The 27047-nt window shown below is 42.4% G+C and overlaps 1 protein-coding gene across 2 annotated transcripts in view; it reads right to left on the bottom strand.

The window, feature by feature from the left end:
- Positions 1-25222, bottom strand: part of COL28A1 (collagen type XXVIII alpha 1 chain) — a 378659-nt gene extending 353437 nt beyond the window's left edge. For both annotated transcript variants that reach the window (XM_030200920.1, XM_030200909.1), the window contains exons 1-5: positions 25093-25222; positions 22258-22420; positions 16465-17033; positions 12946-12966; positions 4555-4611 (exon numbers count right to left, since the gene is read on the bottom strand). In XM_030200920.1, coding sequence (XP_030056780.1) covers positions 4555-4611; positions 12946-12966; positions 16465-17033; positions 22258-22384 — 774 coding nt within the window. In that variant the 5' untranslated portion in view covers positions 22385-22420; positions 25093-25222. The remainder of the gene's footprint in view (positions 1-4554; positions 4612-12945; positions 12967-16464; positions 17034-22257; positions 22421-25092) is intronic.
- Between the last annotated feature and the right edge of the window lie 1825 nt (positions 25223-27047).

Consider the following 27047-nt stretch of genomic DNA (forward strand, 5'->3'; position numbering starts at 1 on the left):
ACATCAGGAATAGCTGAATCCCTCTCCCCTCCTAGCCCCCCTACATCATCATCATCCCCCTCTCTCCCACCCCTCTGCATCAGCAACAGCCACCCAGCACCCTGCATCAGCCATAGCCCATTTTCTCCAAACCTTCTGCATCAGCAACAGACCAATCCCTCTATTCCCAGCCCTTTGCATCAACAACAACCCCCCACCCCAGTCCCTTGAATCAGCTCCCCCATTCTCCCAGCCCAGGAACAACTACTACCTTCTCCTACCCCTGTATCAGTTTTCTTTTACCCTCACCACCTTCCCCCCCCCCCCCCCCCCCCCCCCCACCAGCAGCAAGAATTTTTGCTCTTACTCCCGACCCTCTCTGCTATTTCACTAGAAAGGCTTTGAAACACAAGTGCCTGTTCTCTCATTGCAAGCCTTTCTAGTGACAGCAGCACAACCAGCAAAACAGCAGACAGTGGAGCAGGGGCGTAGCCAGACTTCGGCGGAAGGGGGGTCCAGAGCCCGAAGTGGGGTGGCACAGTTTTGCCGCTTCCCTAGCCGCCGACTCCCTCCCGCCACTTTCAACCCCCTCCCTCCCGCCGTCGACCCTCCCCCATCGCCGCTGCCAGGTACCTTTGCTGGCGGGGGTCCTCAACCCCCGCCAGCCAGTCTTCTTCAGCACCGGTCACTGGCGCCTTCACTGATCTGTTTCTGTCAGTCCTGCATGCATGTCCTGCACGGGGCTAAATACAGGACGTGCACGAAGGATGTCAGGAGTCAGGCCTGACAGAAACAGATCAGCGAAGGCGCTGGAAACCGGCGCTGAAGAAGACTTCGGCTGGCGGGTTTGGGGACCCCCGCCAACAGAGGTACCTGATGGTGCCGGGAGAGGGGAGGCAGCGGCAGGAGGGGGATCGAAAGTGGCGAGGGAGGGTTGGTGGCGGGGGGTCTTGAAAGTAGAGGGGGCCAGGGCTAAATCTGTGGGGGCCCATGCCCCCATGGCCCCACCTAGCTACGCCCCTGCAGTGGAGGGATTCTGCTGCAGTTTGCCGACTCTAATGATGTAACGCAGCTGTGATGACAACCAGTGGCCAACTATGATGATGTCACTCAGCTGTGATGACAGCTGCCAGGTGGCGTCATCATAGCTGAGAAATCTTCTGGGGTGCCTTATTGGGAGTTTTTGATTATAACCGAAAATCAGAACTCCTAAATATGCTTTAGATACCTGAAAACCTTTACTCCATTACTTTCAGTGTCATTGCTAGGTCTGAGCTCTATACATAAGCACCCATGCTGGTAAGATTTTCCTGGACTGGACTGAGCCTTAAGTAAACTGAACTCTTTTAAAACATCCAATCATTCTCCCATTACTTCCTTTACCAGGATTGACGTTAGGCAAAATTATAATACAATATAGCAATTATGTCCAAAATAGTGCTTCATTCCTTAGAAATAAAATCATGGGCAGCATTTCAATGAAAATCTATTTTGGTGAGAGTAAAAGATATATATGCATTAAGGGGCCTTTTAATCAAGTCACAGTAGGGCTACCGTGCCAATAGCGAGCAGCAAATCGGCCCTACCGCTGGGATTGCTCTGGAGCCCAGTAGTAGTTCCGGCTTCTGCCGTGCGCCATTTCTGGTGCTAGGAACTCTTTTTTTCTAGCACCGGGGACTTACCCGGTGGTATTTAGGCAGTGCTGTGCGCTGCACAATTACCACCAGGTTAGCACAGAATACTTCCTGCCTCCTAAATAGGAGGCGGTAAGGGCTCCAGGAGTACATGACTGTGCGCCAATGTGCTGACAGCACATGGCCATTTACTTCCTCTTTGAAAAAAAAACCCTTTTACCTGCTGTGGTAAAAGGGGGCCTCGGCGCATGGCAAACCCATCCGCTAATGCGGACCCCCTTTTACCACAGCTTGGTACAAGGACCCCTAAATCAAGATTTTCTAGCACACATGTGTCCTGATCCAATCTTTTTTTTTCTTTTCTTATTTCATCCCATATTTCATGGTGACTAAACAGCTGACTGACTACATGGATAAGTTCTCAATACTACATGAATCACAATCAGGATTTCGCCCCCTCCATAGTACCGAAACTGTGCTAGTCACTCTCCTGGCCAAATTCAAGCAGGAAATAGCTACAGGTAAAAGCATACTTCTCCAATTCGACATGTCAAGCGCATTCGACATGGTAAAACCACAACATACTACTAAGAATCCTAGACTACTTCGGGACTGGTGGAAATATACTTAGCTGGATCAAGGGTTTTCTAACCACCAGAACATACCAAGTGAAATCAAATTCAAACATATCACCACCGTGGAAAGCAGACTGTGGAGTACCTCAAGGATCACCATTATCACCAATACTTTTCAACATAATGATGATCCCACTGGCCAAGTCCTTATCCAATTAAGGCCTCAACTTGTTCATCTACGCAGACGATGTCACAATATACAGTCCCTTCAGACATGATCTGACAGAAATCACCAATGAAATCAAGCTCAGTTTGAACACCATGGACTCATGGGCTAATTCACTTCAACTGAAACTTAACCCTGAAAAAACACACTGCCTCATCCTCTCATCTCAACACAATACGTACAAATCCACAACCATAAACACCCCAGACCACACCCTCCCTATCTCAGATAGCCTGAAAATATTCGGCGTTACAATTGACCACAACCTCACACTTGAGAGCCATGTGAACTCCACAACAAAGAAAATGTTCCACTCAATGTGGAAACTTAAACACGTAAAACCTTTCTTCCCGAGGGAAATATTTCGTAACCTAATACAATCAATGGTACTAAGCCATGCAGATTACTACAACGGAATCTATGCGGGATGTAAAGAACAACTCACAAAGAAACTCCAGACCACGCAAAACACAGCAGCCAGGCTGATATTTGGTAAAACACGATTCAAAAGTGCCAAACCCCTCCGAGAAAAACTGCATTGGCTCCCAATCACAGAACATATTACCTTCAAAATCTGCACCCTGGTCCACAAAACTATCTATGGCGAAGTCCCAGGATACATGACAAAACCAACCTGTTCAAAAAGGCATACCCTACCAACCCAACATAAACACCTACACTCTGCAACATAGCAAAACCAAAGCTCTTAATGGACACTATCCAGCTTATTTTCGAACGAGAAGGCCAGCCATGTTCCAGCACAAATCGGGAGATGGCCAGCCATCTCCTGAAGCCGGCGAAATCAGTATAATCGAAAGCCAATTTTCGCCGGCTTCAACTGCTTTCCATCGCAGGGCTAGCCAAAGTTCAAGGGGGCGTTTCAGCAGGGTATGGAAGGTGGAACGGGGGCGTGGTTACGAGATGGCCAGCTTCGGCCGATAATGGAAAAAAGAAGGCCGGCTCTGAGGAGCATTTCGCCGGCTTCACTTGGTCCATTTATTTTTAGGACCAAGTCTCAAAAAAGTGCCCCAACTGAGCAGATGACCACCGGAGGGAATTGGGGATGACCTCCCCTTACTCCCCCAGTGGTTATCAACCCCCTCCCACCCAAAAAAAAATTAAAATCATTTTTTTGCCAGCCTCTATGCCAGCCTGAAATGTCATACCCAGCTCCATGACAGCACTATGCAGGTCCCTGGAGCAGTTTTTAGTGGGTGCAGTGCACTTCAGGCAGGTGGACCCAGGTCCATCCCCCCCTACCTGTTACACTTGTGGTGGTAAGTGTTGAGCCCTCCAAACCCCCCCCCCCCAACCCACTGTACCCACATGTAGGTGCCCCCTTCACCCCTAAGGGCTATGGTAGTGGTGTACAGTTGTGGGGAGGGGGTTTTAAGGGGGATTTGGGGGGGCTCAGCACCCAAGGTAAGGGAGGTATGCACATGGAAGGAATTTTTGAAGTTCAATGCAGTACCCCCTAGGGTGCCCGGTTGGTGTCCTAGCATGTCAGGGGTACCAGTGCACTACAAATGCTGGCCCCTCCCTCGACCAAATGCCTTGGATTTGGCCGGATTTGAGATGGCCGGCCTCGGTTTCCATTATCGGCGAAAACTGATGCCGGCCATCTCAAACCCAGCCATCTCTGACATTTGGCCGGCCAGAACCGTATTATCGAAACAAAAGACGGCCGGCCATCTTTTTCGATAATACAGTTCGGGACCGTTGTTTGCGGCACCGGCCATATAGATGGTTGGCGCCATTCGATTATGCCCCTCCACATAACCTTTCCTCTCTTCGATCCCCTTTGTGCCTGAAACACATGAACCCTTATTCGACCACAACATCACCCTGTATCTATTTCTCTACTGGACTTGGCGAACGCCTTTACGGTACTATGTAAGCCACATTGAGCCTGCAAATAGGTGGGAAAATGTGGGATACAAACGTAACAAATAAATAAATAATTTCTTCTCTCCTTTTCTTTATTCTAATAGTTCATTTTCTTTCATTTTCAGTTTACTATTATGTAAACCATATTCTCAGTCGTTTCAAATGTATTTATTTTTTTAAATTAGCACCAGCTTCTACTATCTAGCATTTCATAGTGTCTCCATCTCATTAGTAAAAATTAAATTAGACTTACAGGAGGCCCTTGTGCTCCTTGTTCTCCCTTTTCACACTCGCAAGACTTTTGATCACACTGTTGAGGTAACAGAGAAAAGAAAAGTTTGTTCAAGCAATGAAATGAATGATCTAGCTTCTGCATCAGGCCATATCAGTCTTTAAAAGTGGCGTACATTTATACTTTCTGAATTAATGCATTTCAACAGCAGTGAAAGTTGTGTTCCTCATTTTCTCCTACAATGGGCCCCACTAAAGCAAATTCCGGTAGCAGTACACTATAGACCAGATGCACCAACTTTTTCCCCATCTGCACAAAATGGGAAAAATCCATTAGTACATCTGACCCATTAGATAACTGCAGAAACGCCAAGGGTGGCTTGCTATGCTGGAGATGTAAGGCCAGATCTGGCAAATGCACATTCCAAAAAAACTGATATATTTTAATCAATAAATAGAAAATAAAATCCACTCCTACCCTAGCTGAGATAATATTTAATCATCTCTTTGACCTCATGTGCAACTTTCTTTAAATTAGTCACCTTGCTTTCTAACTTGTCTTACTCTCTTGTTCCATACTTGCTTTACCCATCACTATCACTTAAAATGCTCTATTACATATTGTGTTGACACTGTAAGTAGTATACTATGCCATACTTTGTACTGTTATTTAAATATTTTTTACAGATGTAATTGCCTATTGCTCGTGTTTGATATATTCTTACTGTACACCGCCTTGAGTGAATTTCTTCAAAAAGGTGGTAAATAAATACTAATAAATAAATAAATATTTTTCCTACCTTTGTCGTCAGGTCGTTAAATTTTTCTAATGGTGTTGGTCCCAGTATCTGGTTTCTGCTTTCCTCTGCCTTCTCTTAACTATCTAGCCAGAGTCTCCTTGTCCATTTAGCACTTGTTTGTTTCTCTCCATGTCCACCATCCATCTTCCCTCTGCATCCCTTCCCCATCCTATCCAGCAACTCTCCTCTATGTCCCTCTCTCTTTCCTCCTCCCATGTTCCTCAGCTGCCTTACATAAGTACATAAATACATAAGTATTGCCATACTGGGACAGATTTAAGGTCCATTAAGCCCAGTATCCTATTTCCAACAGTGGCCAATCCAGGTTACAAGTACCTGGAAGATCCTAAAACAGTACAATACATTTTATGCTACTTATCCTAGAAATAAACAATGGATTTTCCCCAAGTCCATTTTAATAATGGCTTATGGACTTTTCTTTTAGAAAACTATCCAAACCTTTTTTTAAACTCCACTAACTGCTTTTACTACATTCTCTGGCAATGAATTCCAGAGTTTAATTACATGTTGAGTGAAGAAATATTTTCTCCAATTCATTTTAAATGTACTACTTTGTAGCTTCATTGCATGCCCCCTAGTCCTAGTATTTTTGGAAAGAATAAACAAGCAATTCACATCTACCCATTCCAATCCATTCATTATTTTATAGACCTCTATCTCCCCTCAGCCGTCTTTTCTCCAAGCTGAAGAGCCCTAGCCACTTCAGCCTTTCCTCATAAGGAAGTCGTCCCATCCCATTTACCATTTTCATCACCCTTCTCTGTACCTTTTCTAATTCCACCATATCTTTTTTGAGATGCAGTGACCAGAATTGCACACAATATCCGAGGTGTGGTTGCACCATGGAGCGATACAAAGGCATTATAACATCCTCATTTTGTTTTCCATTTCTTTCCTAATTATACCTAACATTCTATTTGCTTTCTTAGCCGCTGCCACACACTGAGCAGAAGGTTTCAACGTATCATCAACAATGACACCTAGATCCTTTCCCTGGTCATTGACTCCTATTGTGGAACCTTGCATTACTTAGCTACAGTTCAGGTTCCTCTTTCCCACATGCATCACTTTGCACTTGCTCACATTAAACGTCATCTGCAATTTGGATGCCCAGTTTCCCAGCCTCGAAAAGTCCTTTTGTAATTTTTCACAATCCTCTTGCTATTTAACTTTGAATAACTTCGTGCCGTCAGCAAATTTAATTACTTCACTAGTTACTCCCATCTCTAGATCATTTATAAATATGTTAAAAAGCAGCAGTCCCAGCACAGACCCCTGGGGAACCCCACTATCTACCTTTCTCCATTGAGAATACTGACCATTTTACCCCACTCTCTGTTTTCTATATTTTAATCAGTTTTTAATCCACAATAGGACACTACCTCCCATGACTTTCCAATTTCCTCTGGAATCTTTCATGAGGTACTTTGTCAAATGCCTTTTGAAAATCCAGATACACAATATCAACCGGCTCACCTTTATCCACATGTTTGTTCTCCCCTTCAAAGAAATGTAATAGATTGGTGAGGCACGATTTCCCTTCACTAAATCCATTTGGCTTTGTATCATTAATCCACGCTTTTGAATATGCTCTGTAATTTTGTTCTTTATAATAGTCCTTACCATTTTGCCCAGCACTGACGTCAGGCTCACCGGTCTATAATTTCCCGGATCTCCTCTGGAACTTTTTTTAAAAATTAGTGTTACATTGATCACCCTCCAATCTTCTAGTACCATGCTTGATTTTAAAGATAAATTAAATATTGCTAACAAAAGTTCCGCAAGTTCATTTTTCAATTCTATCAGTACTCTGGGATGAATACCATCCAGTCCAGGTGATCTGCTACTTTTCAATTTGTCAAATTGTGCCATTACATCCTCCAGGTTTATAGGGATTTCATTCAGTTTCCCTGACTCATCAGCTTTGAATACTATTTCTGGCACTGGTATCTCTCCCAAATCTTCCTCTGTGAAGACCAAAGCAAAGAATTCATTTAACCTCTCCGCTATGGCTTTGTCTTTCCTGAGTGCCCCTTTTACCCTTTGGTCATCTAGTGGTCCAACTGATTCTTTTGTCAGCTTCTTGCTTTTAATATACCTAAAAAAATATTTACTATGTGTTTTTGCATCCAATGCAATCATTTGTGCAAAGTCTCTCTTTGCCTTCCTTATCAGCACTTTGCATTTGACTTGCCATTCCTTATGCTGTTTCATATTATTTGCAGTCGGGTCCTTCTTCAATTTTCTGAAGGATTTTCTTTTAGCTCTAATAGCTTCCTTCACCTCACTTTTTAACCATGCTGGCTGTCGTTTGGTCTTCCTTCCTCCTTTTTTAATACATGGAATACTGTATATTTGGCCTAGGCTTCCAGGATAGTATTTTTGAACAGCATCCACATCTGATGTATATTTTTGACCGTCACAGCTGCTCCTTTTAAGTTTTTTTATCACCGTTCTTCTCATGTTATCATAATCTCCATTTTTGAAAGATAAATGCTAACATATTGGATTTCCTGTGAGTACTTACTCCAAAGCCAATATCAAATCTGATCATATTATGATCACTGTTATCAAGCAGCCCCAGCACCATTACCTCCTGCACCAGATCATGCACTGCACTAAGGACTAAGTCTAGAATTTTTCCTCCTCTTGTTGTCTCCTATACCAGCTGTATAAAGCAGTCCTTGATTTCATCAAGGAATTTTACCTCCCTAACATACCCTGATGTTATGTTTACCCAATTGGTCCCCCCCTGGTTAAGGTGGAGCTCATCATTCCGGAATAGGCTCCCCATTCCCCAGATTGTTGCCTAGTTCCTTACAAATCTAAAGTAGAGAGGTGTGGTAACTAGCAAAACATGGTATGTGTTCAGTCATACAGTAACAATATCACATCAAAGGCAATGAGCTAGCAGTGCAGCATGTTGATCAGAGCTCTAAAGCAGAGCTTCCTTAACTGTGATCATGACCCCCAAACCATAGGACATCATTAGTGCATGCCACCTGGGGATCGCATGCTTTCTGTGTCACGTGAATTGAGATCACAGCCACAGAAAGATTGGTGAGTGCTGTTCTAAAGGCCAAATGTGCTAAAGTGCACTACCGTGTTGTTTTTTTTTTATTTAAATTTCTTATATACTGTAATCCCTGAAGAAATCTTTCAATGCATTTAAAAACAGCATTAGGATATAGGTCCCATTACATAAAATAGGGCTTGCGGTAAAAGCACCATAATAAATATAGACCTAAATGTAAAAACTGGAGACTTCTGTTTGAATCTCCCTCTCCATCCCTGCCCGAGTATCTCATGCACACCCCCTATGTTGGAGTTTAGATGGTAGGCTCCTTGGAGAGGGAATGTTGTAACCATCCACTACATTCCTAAACATTTCCCTGATGTGACCCCCATTTTAGGAACTGAAAATTCTCATGACCCCAGATGGAGAAAAAAGCAAATCTCTACCCCTGCTCCCCTTCATTCCCTACTGTGTGTGTAAATCAATGTGGAATGTGTGTGGGAGGAGGATGAGATGTGATTGAACGTGAAGGACAGATGGGGTGGGGACAGTCTTGCATGCCCCATTCACTCCTTTCTGCACTGTAGTCTCCTTTTTCCCGCTTCTCTCTTATTCCTCCCCAGCCCTTACATCAATCTTGGCACCTGTGCAGGCTGACAGGGAAGCAGGGTGGCTTGGCATCCTTCCTGCTCTGCTGGTCATTGTCTCTGCTCTAGGCCTACCCTTTGCTGGGTCTGTGCAGGCTGAATCACAAATTCTGTTGGCTTTTACATTGGACTTATAGCCCTGCAGCAATCCCCACCTTCTACCAAGCCCACGCAAGCCAACAGGATGCTATAACTCAGCCTGCACAGACTCGGTTGAAAGTGAGGACAACAGCAGGATCAGCTGATACTGTAACTCAGCCTGTGCAAGCTGAGGACACCACTGTCTTTTACGGGATTTATTTTTTAACTTTGTGTAGAGTTTGGGAACCACTGCTAAACCCTGATAGAGCCCTACAACTAGTAATAGATGCATATATATACAAGTGATGCTCCACAGCCATCTAGAAACTACCACCATCCTCCAGAGTGTGCTTCTGTCTATTAATTAACAGCCTGTATTTCTCTTTCCTTTTCCCTCAATATAGTAAAGTATTGCTGTCCCACTGCCCACTGTCAAACCCTATAAATTACTTTTTACATCTTTCCGCTGACAGTAGGGTGAAAGTTCATTGAAATGTAAACAAAGGCCAAAATTCAAAGAATGTTCAGTGCCTGACCCAAGTGCCTAAGTTTTGCTTTGAAAATTTTTCCCAATTTTAAGCTCCTGAAACTGAGGTACTTATATTTAAGTCAGCTGTTTATTAGGAACCTACTAAGCTGATGTAATAAACTGTGCTTCTCAATGCCTTTGAGTACACTACCTGCAGGTTTAGCACTGATTTTTTTTGTACGTTCTAATTCCTTACAATGTAGCAAGAACTGTAACACAAAAAAAATTGGTGCTAAACCAGAAGTCAACTATTGCACTAATCTTAGAACAATTAGCATGGAAATGCATATTAATGAATGCCATATGGAATTAGTTCTAAAGCAACAACATAGGAACATAGGAGGGAAGCCATTCCATGCATCTACTACCCTTTCTGTAAGGAAATATTTCCAGATTACTGGTCTATTCCCTTTCGCCTTCATCCTATGCCCCCTTGTTCCAGAGCTTCATTTAATTCCCTCTCCTGCCTTTCTTCCAAAGTATATATATCGAGATCTTTGTCTGCCCCATATGCTTTATGACAATGCCCACAGGCCACTTTAGTAACCGCCCTCTTGACTGACACCATCCTCTTTATATACCCTAAGGGGTATGTTTACTAAGGTGCCTTAGCATTTTTAACGCACCTGTAAATTTAAGGCGCGTTAAACGCTAACGCGCCTATACATTTCTATAGGCGTGTTAGCATTTAACGTGCGTACACCACGTATGCACATTAAAAACACTAACGCACCCTTAGCGCCGCTTAGTAATCCTAGCCCTAAATGAGGTCTCACCAGAGACTTATACAGAGGCACTAGTAACTCTTTTTTCCTGCTGGCCATTCCTGTCCCTATGCACCCATGCACCCTTCTGGTTTCTGCTGTCACCTATTCTACCTGTTTGGCCACCTGAAGATCATCAAGTGCAATCACTCCCAAGTCCCATTCTTCTTCTGTGCACAGAAGTACTTCAACCCCTATACTGTACTGCTCTCTTAGGAAATTGCAGCCCAGATATGCATGACCCTGCATTTTTTGGCATTAAATCTTAGCTGCCTAATTCTAATCCATTCATCAAGTTTCATTAGATCTCTCCTTATATCATCCATCCCTTCTACAGTGTCTACCCTATTATAGTTTTTGGTATCTACAATAATACAAACCTTACTTGACAACCCTTCTGCAATTATCACTCACAATATGTTAAAAATAACTGGACAAAGGACTGATCCCCATGGCATAAAAATGGTAACCCCCTTATCCTTAGAGTGAACACCATTTAACACAACCCATTGCCACCTTCCTATTCTAATACTGTCAGTTACTTTAGGCAGAGGCGTACCAAAGAGCCTCTGCTTCTGGGATCTGTAGTTCCCTTCTAACACACTGAATTTTTAAAAAATGATACAGGTTCAGCCGATGTCATTGACCTCAGATGGAGAAAAAAACAGATGACTGAGAGACTGTGAGGCATATTTTCAAAGCACTTAGACTTACGAAGTTAACGTGAAGGCGTATTTTCAAAGCATTTAGACTTACAAAGTCCATTCTAACCTTTGGAACTTTGTAAGTCTAAGTGTTTGAAAAGGTGCCTCTGTATGTCAGAACAACCAGTCTTTATTAAAACATATAATCAATGACTAAAACAGTCTATAACACTGCATGAAGTCAATCTGTGGCACAGAGGACTCGACATAGCTACGTTTCAGCACTAGGCCTGAGTCAGGAATCAACAGTAACAAATCACAGTTGTGTTATTATCTTGAGGTTTATCTGAAGCTCATCCTACAATGCTTTCTTTGCACAGAATTATAACTGTGATTTGGTACTGTTGACTCCTGATGCAGGCCTAGTGCTGAAACCCCTCTGTGTCATGTCCTCTGTGCCATGGATCGACTTTATGCAGTATTTATAGACTATTATCGCCATTGAGTATCCCCCGATACTCAAAATCATTTAACCGGCCAGGAATGGCACCTGGCCGATTAAATGGCACTTAGCTGGCTATCTGGTGATATTCAGTGGGAGATAATCGTCTGTCTTCTGCTGAATATTGCTGGTTAGTGTATAGCAGATAGCCAATTATAGCGCACAATATAATGCGCTATCCACTGATTTTAAGTGTGGGTTTGGAGGGCATTTTTGGCCGCAAGTATAACATAATCAAACCAACCAAAAATAAACCAGATATTCAATGCCAGTCACCAGAAGTGACCCAACATTGAATATCCTGCATTACCGTCAACCATGGGAGTTAGCCAGGCTAACTCCCATGGTCTGAATATCGGCCTCTATATGTTTTAATAAAGACTGGTTGTTATGACATACAGTACCTCTATTATCTGGTTTTTCCTTGCTTCCTGTCCACTTTCTCTCATCGTGGAGACCATATCCTTCTTCTGTTTGTCTACCTTGACCTCAGGTGAACCTAAGATGGCATTTTCTAAGAAAGCAGGTGACAAAAGAGAACCAAAGCTTCCCTGAGTCCAGGCAAGTATTGATGGACCAAATGTTTTTGAGTGCTTTCGGGTCTGATGGTCTCCCTTTGAGGGGAACCTGGGCCAGGAAGGTCTCTGAAGTTAAAATGAAAGTAATGTTTTCTTCAAAGCTAATTTTATATTCCTTATAATGCATTTTTACTTCCAGTTTATTACTATTCTTTATGCATCTTCCTTTTAACACAGAATTTCTTACTTCAGAAATAAAAATAATTAGCAATAAAGCAAAAAGAAAAAAGTTTAAAAAATCCAACACAGATTTCTAATCAGTCATAATCCATCAGCTGGTAAATTGGATACCTAATTTACTTCCCCTAACCTGACCCCATTCACTTTTTACAACCTTAAATTTTGGCATTCATCCTTAGTTGGTTTGTAACGATGCCAATTTAGGTCCCTGACTGAAAACTGCCCCCATGGCAAATAGATTTATCAGAATTTGATATCTATATGCTAACAGCACATTCCTCACTTACCCTTGTTACCCAATGAGTCAAGGCACTGAATTTGAACTATAAAATGAACTTTCTTCAGCTACATTGAAATAAGTTATACATACAGTGAAAGTAAGCTCCTACCTTCAAACTGATTGAATTTACCTTTCAGATACATTTCAGGACAAACCCTGTAGTCCCGTGCATTCTCTCAAGAGCCAACAAGGTATGTTCCAAACATACTGCTTTGTTGTTTTTATTATGATAGTGTTGAGGTGTAACAATAACCTACATAAACTGTTCATCCACAACTAAGCAAATGAGACTGCTTTTATGTAACAATGTTAAAAGTAGACCTTTCCAATATATAACACTATAGGGTTGACAAAACATATATAAAACTCACCCGCTCATTGGCAATGGTAGCCTGTGAAAACAAAAATAAAACATAATTACCATACTGTGCTTCTGTGTCTATTTTACCCAGCTCTATACAAAACTCTTAGGCATACTTGTAGATATTATGTGTTCAGCTCCCATATTCATGGAAAAATCACAAACTGGCAAAACGTGTATTATGGTCAAAGATAAAATATATTCCATAAACACCACAATATAGTTTGCAATATTAAATTCATCTTAAGATAATTATTTATAGGAACCTCAGTGGTGGTACTTGACAAACAATAGACTTTTTGTCAAGCTTCACCCATCAACTTCTTCGTCGGCTCCTTCCCAATATTTTTTTAAAGTTCTCTCAGTCTTCAAATATTCTCTTAAAACAGAAAGTATGTTTAAACCACTTATCTGAAAAAATGTCGGCTCAGAGGGACACTAATCCAACATGATTCATGTTCCTCACCAAGCTGTTTCAAGGAACCTCCGTTCAACCTGCTAGGTCCATCCTGCTGACTATAACTATGCATGGCAAAAAGTTAGTTATAGTCGACTGGATGGACCTAGCAGGTTGAAAGTGGGTTCCTTGAAACAGCTTGGTGCAAAACATGAATCATGTTTTAGCTGACATTTTTTTCAGATAAGTGGGGCAAGATAAAGCAGCAAAGGTGAGATGTGCCCCCTAGGGGTGCCCATTGCTCTCCTAGGATGTCTGGGGGACCAATCTGCTAAAAATGCTGGCTGCTCCTACATCCCAATAGCTTGATTTTCTACATTTTTTTTTATTTGTACCCCGCGCTTTCCCACTCATGGCATGCTCAATGCGACTTAGGTACTTATTTGTACCTGGGGAAATGGAGGGTTAAGTGACTTGCCCAGAGTCACAAGGAGCTGCCTGAGCCTGCAGTGGGAATCAAACCCAGTTCCCTAGGACCAAAGTCCACCACTCTAACCACTTGGCCACTCCTCCACTCCACTTATTCTTTATTTTTTTCGAAAATAGACCATATAACAAAATGTCCAAAGCACAAAACCTTGTTCAAAACAGCATTTTCGGAAAAAAAAAAAAGATAGACGTTTTTCTTTTTCGAAAATGATCTTCTTTCCTATTCAGATTTTGGATGTTTTGTGAATTCCCTCCATGTGTCACTTATGAGTTATCAGAAGAAAAAAGGCACAAGAACTGATGGAAGATTCAAGATAAGACAGTTGAGGGAGGGATGAAAGAGTATTAGGGGAAATGACATTTTTCCACTATTTATCCATTAAGCACTTTTTTGTTTGTTTCCATCAGGGGTGCTTTATCAATATTTATTTGTAAGCCACTTCTGCTGGTAAAACAGCATGTTATGTGCAGAGATAGGCATTAATAAAAATTCCTGGAGTGTTTGACCTAAACATGTATACCCTGGAGGAAAGGAGAAACAGGGGTGATATGATACAGACGCTCAAATATTTGAAAGGTATTAATCCACAAATAAACCTTTTCCAGAGACGGGTGGGTGATAGAACCAGAGGGCATGAACTGAGGTTGAAAGAGGACAGACTCAGGAATTTTTGTTTGTTGCATTTGTATCCCACATTTTCCCACCTATTTGCAGGCTCAATGTGGCTTACATTATTCCGTAATGGTGATCGCCATTTCCGGGATGAGAAACACAAAGTGTATTGCATTAAAGTTCATAGTGACAGAGTAAATTAAGCAGTCAAGTACATAGAATTCATTTCTGGTATGAGAATTAAAGTGGTATTGCGTTAAAGTTCACTTGTGACAAGTAAATGAAGCAGTCAAGTATAGAGAGTTCGGTTTTTACCTCTATCATATCTCCCCTCAGCCGCCATTCAGCACAATGTCCCTTCCATTGCACCTCATCAGGTCTGCGCTAACAAACATTCCTTCCATTGCACCTCACTGGTATATAGTACTAAATGATGAGGTACAGATTATAGGCATCTCAGAGACTTGATGGAAGGACGGCAAATGGGACAGTGTTAGGGTACAAATTATATCGCAATGAAAGAAGGGATCAAAGGGGAGGGGATTTGCGCTATGTTAAAGAGGGACTTGAGTCAAACAAAATTAAAATTCTACATGAAACAGACAGTAGCACGGAATCCTTATGGATAGAAATTCCATGTGTGAAGAAAAGGAATATTCTTCTAGAGCTGTACTACCGTCCTCCAGGACAGAATGAACAGACAGATGACGAAATGTTAATGAAATAATATCAGGAAGTGTTTTTTCACTGAGAGAGTGGTAGATAGTCCTCCCACGGGAGGTAGAAGAGATGAAAACGGTAGCAAAATTCAAAAAATGCGTACGACAAACACAAAGGAATCCTGTTCAGAAGGATCGGATCCAAAGAAGCTTAGTGGAGATTAGGTAGGAAAGCCAGTGCTGGGCAGACTTCTTCGGTCTATGCCCTGATCGAGGCTGAATAGATTTGGATGGGCTGGAGAGGAGCTATTCAGGGGCTTTGACAACAACGTCAGAAATTTTGAAATGGAGCCTGTGCCAGGCAGAGTTCTACAGTCTGTGCCCTAAAAATGGCAAGGATAAATCAAGATCAGGTATACATATGATGTATCACTTCATACCATATATAATGAGTTTATCTTATTGGGCAGACTGGATAGACCATACAGGTCTTTATCTACCATCGTCTAGAATGTTACTACGTTGTGTGGAATGTAATACACATATACTTGAGCAGAAAATGTCCCAAGGGTGGGGTTCAGACAAAGTTTGCACTTAGGTCTATATTTTATAAAATATGTGCAGAAACATAAAATAAAATATGAAGGTTGTGCATACTTCAGAGCAGATGCAACTGTGTGGGAGCAACATTTTATAAGAGCACTTTTATGCATATGATCCCTTTATAAATTAGATATAACTTATGTGTTTATCTGCCCCATATTAAACTAACCTCAGAGAGCACAATTTTCATAAGCATCTAGCCAGTTAACTAAGGGGCCCTTTTACTAAAACACACTAAAATATGGACTTAGCACATTTTAATGTGAGACGTTCCTATGTTCTAAGAGTACATTTAAAGCACCTGCATTTTAAGGATTTTTTTTTTGCAGGTCCCACTCTAATTTTTCCATTAGCTCACGGTACTTGCAAAAAATGAATGTGGGAGGTGCTAAATGTTCCTGTGTTAAGTACGTGTTATCCAATTAGCGCATGCTAATATGAATACCCTAGTTAGATAATGCTGAAATGCCCATTCCCCACGCATGCCAAGCCCCCCCCCTGAAAAAAATACAAAACAAAATATAACACGTAGTCACTGTATGCAAACCGGCAAATTACATCTTTTCCTTAATTATCCCCTGCTTTTGAATTTGCACTGTTTGCATTTCTCCTCCTGTGAGAAAGGTTTGCCTGTTCCGAACTCTTGTGATGGGTACTCTGTGTATCAATTAAATGTTTAAACAAATAATAATAGAACGTTACGTTTATACTGTAAATAAAGTTCTAGATCCAGCATCCAAATACATCTATGAAAAACTCTTTACTTACCAGCTTATTAATCATTCTGTCTAGGAGATTAGGCTCATTCAAAATCAGAATGGGTTCACTGGGTGGATCGCCAGATATTAGACGGAGTTTCGCTGCATTGGCCATTTGATTTGCACTTTGGGAAAGTCCAATGGTAATGAATGATATCCCAAGAGCTCTGAACGCTTCAGACACACCTTGTACATCAGGGCTCTTTGGATGGTCAATGCCATCTGTCATCAGCAAAGCCACTTTCACACTCTTTGCACGTCCTTCAGTTTTGAACAGGTGAGTGGCATTGGAAATGGCATAGTAGGTATATGTGCCTTGCCCAATGTAGCTCATTGATCGGACTACTTGTTTGAAGTTCTCCAGCCCTGTCCAGTCTTTGAAAGAGAGGTCAGTCCTGACTGAGCTACTGAACTGCATAACAGCCAGCTTAATGTTGTACTTGCGAGATTTTTCCACCTTCAACTGTAAGGCTTTTTCACTGAAATGAATAACAAAATCTTTCTGCTTCCCAAACAGAACATTTTTAGCACTCTCAGAGCTGTCCAAAATAAAGACAACATCAATAAGGCAGGTGGAATCTGTAACAAAACAGAGAAATACACCACTGGTAATTTTATGTGCACCTGAAATCAGAGCACGAAAGACCTAATTTCTCAAATGATAAATACGACTTTCTATAGATCCGAGCTGACATATCTTCTTCACAATGGCATTTAGCCAAAGGTACTTATCAAATGATTCATCTTAAACTACTGAATATCCCCAGTGCAAAGGCCTCTAAAAGATACTGTAGCAATCCACATTCCCTTATAGCAATGAGCTGTAAGTGTAAAGTATATCTTTTGGCAAATATAACAAAAGTCTATTTCTACTAGCAGAGGCCAGAATAGACAACCTTAACTGCGCCTAACTGAAGGCAACATTGTCCAGCTATGTTTCAAAATCCAGCAGATTGTGATCGAACTTACCTTGAAAAGAGGAGTCTACAGCTAGTGAGTATCCAAGTCATGCTGCAGTTGCACAAGTCAGTGATGTCAAAATGTCCCTGTGCTCATCGTTTCCTGACATCACTCTCCTGCTACAGCAGTATTAAAGGGACACCCACACCAACAAGAGGCCCTTGTTCAAGAGATCAGCTCATAGTCTACTAGGGTCTGGTGTCCAGCTACCCAACTAAATAATGTGCCCACCTTGAGTTTCAAGCAAGACTATTATGTCCATTTCATTAAACAGATTGTGCACCATTATCTTTCTATAAGTGAGGCCCAGTATCATTTAAATGGAAGACAAATGGAAACTGTTTCATTATATCTTATGCTATGAATTTATCTTGTTGGGCAGACTGGATGAACCGTACAGGTCTTTTTCTGCTGTCATCTACTTTGTTAGAGCTTCTTATTTTCACTAGGCATTAAAAGACAACCAGTAAAATAGAATAACTAAAAAATATCGGGTCAATATTCAGCCAGCAGTGGTAAGCATTTTTTTTTAATGCTAACTAACCACACCAGCTAGATTAGACCGGATGTTCAGTGCCAGGCCATATCCAGGCACCAATATTGAATTCCAGGTCACTGCAGTGCCTGGAAGTTATGCAGGTAGGGCTGATATTTACTGCTATACCCACATAGCTAACTAGGCAAAGTTAGGACTGCTATTTAAGTGGTCCTGATTGTCCAGTTAGCTATGCAAGCACTGGCACTGAATATCATTGCTGCCTTCATAACTTCCAGATCTGTCACACTGCCCAAGCACTGCCCAGATTGTGCCAGGGAGATCAAAGCCAATAGCACTGCCCTGTTACAGGCAGCTAAATATTGGCGGAAGGTCAGCTGGCCACCGTTTCATGCCCTTTACATCATTTTGAATATCAGGCCCTATGCTTCTGTTAGGCTAATGCATCTGTTAAGATACAAATATTTTGGACTACAGACTCGAATTAAAGTTGAAAGTTGTTAGGGGGGAATGCTATATTCCCAAACTGTTTTGCAAATCCCCCCTCCCCCCTGTAAATTAAGTACAACAAGTTTGCAGCTGTTATTTTCAGCAACTTGCATTTTTGGTGGGCTAACACAGCAAATGTTTTCTATTTTCTGACATACACTTAAGTTAGAATCTCTTACTAATATAGTGCATGCAATGCTATGTATTTAAGGGGTCCTTTTACTAAGCTGTGGTAAGCACTAATGCATGCTTACCGCAAGGTAAAAGGCGCTACTGTGGGGCATGCTCAGCAGTCCTGCAGTTGTTTTGTGTTTAGGGTGCGCTACTCATGCGCTCAAAAAATATTTTTTAGCACTGGGGGAGGGGGCCGGATCTGGGGAGTGGAGACTAGGCATGCCCAGTGCTAATCAGTTAGCACAGCTACATCACTACACACTAACCGATTAGTATGTGGTTAGCGTAAGAGCCCTTACTAAAATAGGTGTCAGTAAAGCCTCACACACTTAATGGCCACATGCTGATGGAGAAATTATCACATGGCCATTAAGAGACAAAATAGGAAAATGGCCTCAACATGTGGGAAAGCCCCGCAATGGAGATAGCGCTGGCCACCTTTTAGCACACCTAAGTAAAAGGGCCCCTAAATGTGTGAGATTGATATTATTATTAATTTAGATTTTGCTCACACCTTTTTTCAGTAGTAGCTCAAGATGAGTTATATTCAGGTACTCTGGATATTTCTCTGTCGCAGGAGGGCTCACAATCTAAGTCTGTACCTGAGGCAATGGAGGGTTAAGTGACTTGCCCAAGATCACAAGGAGCAGCAGTGGGATTTGAACTGTCCACTGCTGGATTGCAAGAGCAGTGCTCTAACCACTAGGCCACTCCTCCACTCCAATGCCAGAATTACCACAGGATGACTGAGTGCATCCTACAGTAGTGCCTTTTTAGCATGCGATAAGCATGCATTACTGCTTACCGCCACTTTATAAAAGGGCTACTTGGTTTGCTCATATTACAAAAATTTTACAGGACATGTTGATCATCAGTTTGCACTTCTGTAGCTATGGAAATTCTCAGATATTTGGTTCATCACATTCCCTAGATCAGTGTTTCCCAAGTCAAGTCCTGGAGTACCCCTTTTGGGGCAGGAGGCCTTCATAAAAGTACAGCCAGACAAAGGGGGAAGTGAAACAAAACTCCTTTAATAAACAACTACTGAAGCCTGTTATAAAGAATATAGTCTCTTTACTTCAGAGGCAACTTCAGACAGGCTTGATTCTCAGCTTTAAGCCTACAGTACATACACATCTACTTGCCAGGTTTTACCACACAGGTCTGCCTCCAGCCAGACCTCAAGAACAGGATCCTTATGAAGTTTTAAAGTCAAGCTTAGCCTACCTTATTTCAGGTTCAGGTAGCTTATATACAAGCTGTGGCAGCTTCTCTCCTCCCTGTTCTGTCCTGCTAGAGGGGTTTTACCTCTTGCTCACTGCCAAGCCCACCCTCATGACCAAGGGGGTCTTTTACTAAAGCTTAGTTCGAGTTATCTGCAGCAAGGCCCATTTTATTCCTATGGGTCCTGCTGTGCATAACTCAAGCTAAGCTTTAGTAAAAGACCCCCTAAGCATCCTAACCCCTTTATACTACCTTGGCTCTGCAGTTCAGCCTCTGACCTGGCAGGTTTATCGCCACCTGTCTTGAAGTAGCTGAACTGCAACCTCTGTGAGGTAGTGTTTCCAGGGATGCCTGCCCCTATGGCACTCAATGCCTCACATGGCTAAACACCTGAAAAAAGGCCATGTTCTCCAATATTCTCTCACCTGTCTTGTTTTCCCCATGGTTTATTTTTATTTTTTGGCTTTTTTTGTGCTGACAACTAGAAAAGATACCCAGCAATAGTACTTGTGCCACAAACCTCAAATCAAAACCAAATTAGCTGGAAAATAAATGCCCAAATTTACATAGAAGTCCTAATTATCATTTTCAATATCATTTAATTTACCTCTTTATTTTTAAATTGTAGCAAAAGTAAAATATCAACAGAAATGTTGAAAGTGTTTGGTCTACAATAGTATCAAGATAGGTATTTGGTGCTTTGCTTCATGCATTATTGCTTTGAGATATTCATTTCTGTGCTAACTGGAGACAGAAAGGGAGCAATTCTATAACCAGGAGCCTCCTTTAGGCGCCTAGATGCTGTGCGCTGAGAGTCTATGTAAAATGAGTTTATCTTGTTGGGCAGACTGGATGGACCATACAGGTCTTTATCTGCCGTCATTTACTATGTCACTAGATGTTACTATGTATTTTATAATGGCATCTGTTATAGAATGCTAGCATAACCAACCATTGACATACCTAACATTTAGGTACCCACAGTGACACCTGCCAGAGACCTGGATGTGTTCAAATATGGCATGAATTTGTGTAATTTACTGTATTCTATAAGCTGAATGCATACATGACAGCTTTGCCCTGGCCCTTCCCTTGCTTCACCCTTCTGAATGCCCCCCTTCCCTTTATGCACTGTGCCACTTAGAGGCACTTATGTGCATAAGCAGAGGCAGCGAAGCGCTTTTTGTTTGGGGTGCCTGAGCTCTGCCCCCAACCCTTCCATACCACTTAGTCCCCTCCTATGGCATCCAACATATCTCTGCATCTCTCTGTCCCTCTCAATCCCCACCCCATGGTGCCAAGCAATCAAGCATTTCTCTCCTTCCCTACGTCCTTCCCCTATTTTATCCAGCATCTCTCTCCTTCTCTCTGTCTTTCAACCCCTCGTGTTCTACAGCATCTCCCTCCCTCCCCCATAGTCTGCAGCACCTCTCTCCTTCCTTTCCCCTTCAGCATCTCTCCTTCCCTTCTCCCATCCCCTACCTGTAGTGTCCAGTATTCCACCCCCCCCCCCCCAGGGCCTCCAGCATCTCTCTCCTTCCCTCTCTCTCAACTCCCCCCTTTCTACAACATATCTACCCACATGTTCTACAGCATCTCTTTCCTTCTCTTCTATTCCCCTGTCTATGGTGTCCAGTATTCCACCCACTCCATGATCTCCAGCATCTCTCTCCTTCCCTCCCTCTCAACCCCCCATGGTATCCAGCATCACTCTCCTTCCTTCCCCCTCTACGCCCCATAGTCTCCAGCATCTCTCTACTCTCCTCCTCTCTTCAACATCTCTCTCCTTTCCTCCCTCTTCAGCATCTGTTCCTTCACTTCTCCCTCCCCCATCTGTGATGTCCAAATTCTACCCCCCAAATGGTCTCCAGCATCTCTCTCCTTTCCTCCCTCTCAACCTCCCATGGTCTTTAGCATCTCTCTCTTTCTCTTCTCCCCCCTCTGCCTGTGGTGTCCATCATTCAAACCTCCCCTCCCCCCATCTTCAGCATTTCTCTTCTTCCTTGCTGTGTGTCTGTGAGGTATTTATTCTCTTACCATGCTGCCCTGGGATGGCAACTCTATAAGCCACGTTGGAGACATTGCATGACTGGCCCAATGCAGGGTCTTCAGATGCTTAAAGCCTGCCGGCTCCTGCCCCGTCCAAACTTCCTGTTTCAGAGCGGATGGAAGCCAGCTGGCCTGCTTTGAGTATGTGCAGATGCAAGGTAAGAGAAGTAAAGCCTCATGGGGATGGGAAGAAAGGAAAGGTAGAAAACTTTTGGGAGTGCCATGGAACCTGTGGCTCCCCCTGTTCTGGGGCCTATGTGCATAAGTATATACTTCCCCCCAAAAATGTCATATTCTGTATATTTATGTGTCCAAATGATGTGTAAATGTGGGCACCCTGTTATAGAATTGGGGGGAAAATGTTTCTGTAGCTGGTGATATTAACTTTTTACAGGCAAAAGCAGATCTTACCCTGCAGATCTTGTTTTGCTGCAGGATTTGGCCTTGTTCCTTTCCTTCTGGTTTGTCCATAGACTACATGATTTGCAACCACAGTCAAAAAAGAGAAGAAGCAAAAAGCAGAATGTATTTTCCACATACTGAACGTGATCCAAAGCTAGCCCTCTGACGCCACCTTTCCATGAGAGAAAAAAACATATTTTAGTATTGGAGAAATAAAATGAGTTGTACACATACAAACACTGCATGCCAAAATAAGCATTCAGACCATAAATTATAAAATTAAGGGCCGTTTACTAAGCACTAAAAATGGTAGCACACCTTAGTAAACAGGGACCTTAATCTTCATACAATATATTCTGGTTAAAAAGTACACTTGGGGATGGCGTCTACATTTTTGCTACTGGTAACTATATTTTTTATGGTGCTATTGCTCCATTCAGTCAATATCTTAGTTCAAAATAGACCATTTATGCTTACAATAATTTTAAAAATGTACTACAAAAAACTGTTGGCTATCTTCTTCTTCAGTGCTGTTCAGCACTGACAAACATTTGGGGGACCTTGTACTAAGCTGAGCTAAAAAGTGGCCTGCGTAATTTGTAGCACATAGGTTTGCCACACGCCGAGGCCAGGTTTAGCATGGCAGTAAAATGGCCGCAATTTCTATTTTCCCCTTAATAGTCATGCATTAATTTCCCAATTAGTGCATGGCCATTAGCACGTAAGCCCTTATCTCCACCTATTTACTAGGCGGTAAGGGCTGCTGCGCTAACCCCATGATAATCGGCTATCACATGGCAATTTACCCCGCTACCTGATTAGCGCAGGGCATATCTACTCTCTGCCTCCAAACACGCCTTCATGCTAAAAAAATATTTAATATTTTTTAGTGCGGGATTGATATGTGCCGATCCCAGAACTACCACAGGATGCTTGAACGCGTCCTGCAGTAGTGCTTATTTAGCGTGCAATAAGCATGCATTAGAGCTTACTGCTGCTTTATAAAAGGGCTCCTTGGTTTGCTCATATTACAAAAATGTTACAGGACATGTTGAGCATCAGTTTGCACTTCTGTAGCTATGGAAATTCTCACAAATTTGGTTCATCACATTCCCTAGAACAGTGTTTCCCAAGTCCAGTCCTGGAGTACGCCTTGCCAGTCGGGTTTTCAGGATATCCACAATGAATATTCATTGTGGATATCCTGAAAACCTGACTAGCAAGGAGTACTCCAGGACCGGACTTAGGAAGCACTGCCCTAGAAATATTAAGCTTATAAAAGGGCTAGAAAAATTTTAAAAGCTACACGTTAGTGAAATAATTCCCAGCTGTGCCTGCATCTGTCAAGAGAGCAGCAAAAATACTTCCTCGGGGGGCTGATGCTAAAGTTTAGCGCACAGTTTCCTAACGCAAGTGTAACACAAAAAATTTACTCCACAATGTTGTAAGCAATAGCATTCAAATAGGCTGAGCACAGAACAATGGGCGCAGACATGAGAAAGCACACTGGACACATGCACACACGGGTCTGCGTGCGCTAGAGGAAACTATGTCTTGCGTACAAAAACATCATATTGCTACTTGTTGAATTGCGTGTTCATGCATCCACACATATGCTGCAACGCTCATCTATGCACGAAATACCAATATTTATACACAGAATAGCATTCCACTATGGGGTGAATGAAAGTTAGGCGTGTCCATTTTCACCAACAAAAATATGATGAAATGCACCCACCTAAATTTACGTGCGTAATCAATTATTCTATAATTGTGCGCAGAACCCAACATGATCTACCCCAAACTACCCATGACCCTCCCATTTCTGTGCCCCCTTTTTTGGGACACATGTAAAATTTAGGTGTAGCTCACACCACTAAATTTACGGGCGAATATCTTAATTGATTCCAATAAGTTCCAATAATTGCTTGTTAAAAAGCCAAGTATTGGCACTAATTGGCTCGTTACCTAATTAAATGGTGTGCTCAAATTGGATGGGCACCCAACTTTCACGCACAAGTTTTGGTGACTTGTATAGAATTAGAGGGCATATTCCCAGATATGCGCATGCAATCCAGCAAGTGCCAGTATCCATTTGTCAACACTCCAATTCTTGTCAGCACACCTTCCCTCAGCTCTGTCTTTTCTTTTCTTTTTCCATGCTCTTCATGGAGGGCAGAAAAAAAATGAGGGTCCTTATCCTCACAGAAGTAGCGGGAAGAAACAGGCATAAAACCCTCACTACCACTACTGCAGAAAAACATGCTAACCTTTCATGCCTCCCAGACCTTGGGTTGAAGCCCCAGCATTGCGATCAGCCCTCCTGTCTTCTGCACACTTCTCTGCGTCTGCGCAGAGCAGCAGTAGATAGTTTCATTAGCATGGATTTAAATGTGCTGTGTTCTAATATCTGCTTAATGATCTGTGCATACTTAGCTCCTGCAAACTCCTTTCTACATAGAGCAGACAAAAAATTGTGTGCAAAACCTAAGCTTACCTTTGCGCTAAGCCTAGCATACTTTCCTGCGTTGGTCCCTTAGTCTGTACCTTATTCAGTCCCTATGATAAAATGTAACACGCAAATCTGATGTGCACACATTCTAAATAAAATTTCAGGAGTGCTGAACCTATATCAAAAACAGCCTTTGGATTAAGTCTTTAAGAAAAATAGCAAATAAAATCTACCAAACAAAATCATTCCACTCAAAAACTTAAAGAAGGATAATTAACAACAGTAACAGCAAATATTTTGCATACTAATACAAATAATAGAATTTCCTACTAGACCTACACTGATCAAATTTTTATTTAAATGTGAAAACAATATTTAAGAGTTCTTCTTACCTGATGACGGGCTTAAACTGCATGAATGTGCATTGTATAATTTTATTAGCAAAGAGATGAAAAATTCTTCCACAAAATACTTGTATTTTCCTAAAGAAAAGCACCTTCTCTTTATCTTACTGCAAATAAAGTTTTTTCCTTCTGGTACAAATGTCATCTGCTTTTCATGTTTTGAAGTCAGACTTGAATCCAGAGGGTCTGGGCACATAGCCAGGATCAGAAATCTGGGAGGGTGTGTTAAAGGGACATGGTCCTTGAAAGGGCTTGATGAACATAGTTTGCAAAGGATTTTTGCAGTGCTTTTATTTCTCGTCCTTTATAACGTGAACCTTTAAAGCCTGATTTTGCATAGCTCATCTAGGTAAAAAAGGGATGTCAAAGTCTGGGTATTCACAGTGTGCAGAATATTTTACAAAAGTCTTGCGGAATGCAGAACATTTTGTAAACCGTCTATAAGGCCACCAGAAATACAGAAGTAGGTAGAGGCACGAATAGTGCGAACAGTCATTTTATAAATAAACACATTAAAAAAAAAAGAGCAGCATCACACTGGGTTTTGAACATTTAAATGCTGGCATTTAGGGGTAATTCTAGAAAAATCCATCTAATTTTGTATCAAGAACATGCATAAATGCCGGTATTCTGATCATTTACACATGTATATGAACACACATGTGAGTAAATTACCATTGTCTAACTATGTGGAGGGGCATTTTCGATATGACGTCTAAGTCAGACTTTGGACATTTTGCACTATCCAGCTTATAATCGAACGAGAAAAACGCCCAAGTTCCGACCTAAATCGGGAGATGGGCGTTTATCTCACAAAAACGAATAACGCGGTATAATCAAAAGCCGAATTTGGGTCGCTTTCAACTGCACTCCGTCGCGGATGCGGACAAAGTGGACGGGGGCGTGTCGAAGGCGTGTCGAAGGCGGAACTGGGCGTGGTTATCACCCGAACAGAGATGGGCGCCCTTCGCCGATAATGGATGCGTTTGTAGCTAGAATTTAGGGCACTTTTCCTGGACCCTGTTTTTTCACGAATAAGGCCCCAAAAAGTGCCCTAAATGACCAGATTACCCCCAGAGGGAATCGGGGATGACCTCCCCTGACTCCCCCAGTGGTCACTAACCCCCTCCCACCACAAAAAAATGATGTTTCACAACTTTTTATTTTCACCCTCAAATGTCATACCCTCCTCCCAGGCAGCAGTATGCAGGTCCTGGAGCAGTTGTTAGGGGGTGCAGTGGACGTCAGGCAGGTGGACCCAGGCCCATCCCCCCTACCTGTTACAATTGTGCTGCTTAATGCTTATTAGTCGTCCAACCCCCCCAAACCCACTGTACCCACATGTAGGTGCCCCCCTTCACCCCTTAGGGCTATAGTAATGGTGTAGACTTGTGGGCAGTGGGTTTTGAGGGGGATTTGGGGGGCTCAACACACAATGGAAGGGTGCTATGCACCTGGGAGCTCTTTTACCTGTTTTTTTGTTTTTGTAAAAGTGCCCCCTAGGGTGCCCGGTTGGTGTCCTGGCATGTGAGGGGGACCAGTGCACTACGAATCCTGGCCCCTCCCACGAACAAATGCCTTGGAGTTATTCGTTTTTGAGCTGGGCGCTTTCATTTTCCGTTATCGCTGAAAAGCAAAAACGCCCAGCTCACACATTGGCGAATAAAACATGGGCGTCTATTTTGTTCGTAAATACAGTTTGGTCCGCCCCTTCACGGACCCGTTCTCGGAGATTAACGCCCATGGAGATAGGCGTTTCTGTTCCATTATGCCCCTCCATATGTCCTAAATCCGAATAGGAAATATGGCCATTTTTGAAACCGCAAAATGTCTATCTTTTTTTTTTTAATACTGGGGCCCTTTTACAAAGGCGTGTAAGGGCCTACACGTATGCAGTGTGCGTGAAATCGACAATACCACCTGGCTAGTGTGCACCTGGCAAT

This window comes from Microcaecilia unicolor, chromosome 1 (assembly GCF_901765095.1).
Source record: "Microcaecilia unicolor chromosome 1, aMicUni1.1, whole genome shotgun sequence".
Classification (NCBI taxonomy): Eukaryota; Metazoa; Chordata; class Amphibia; order Gymnophiona; family Siphonopidae; genus Microcaecilia; species Microcaecilia unicolor.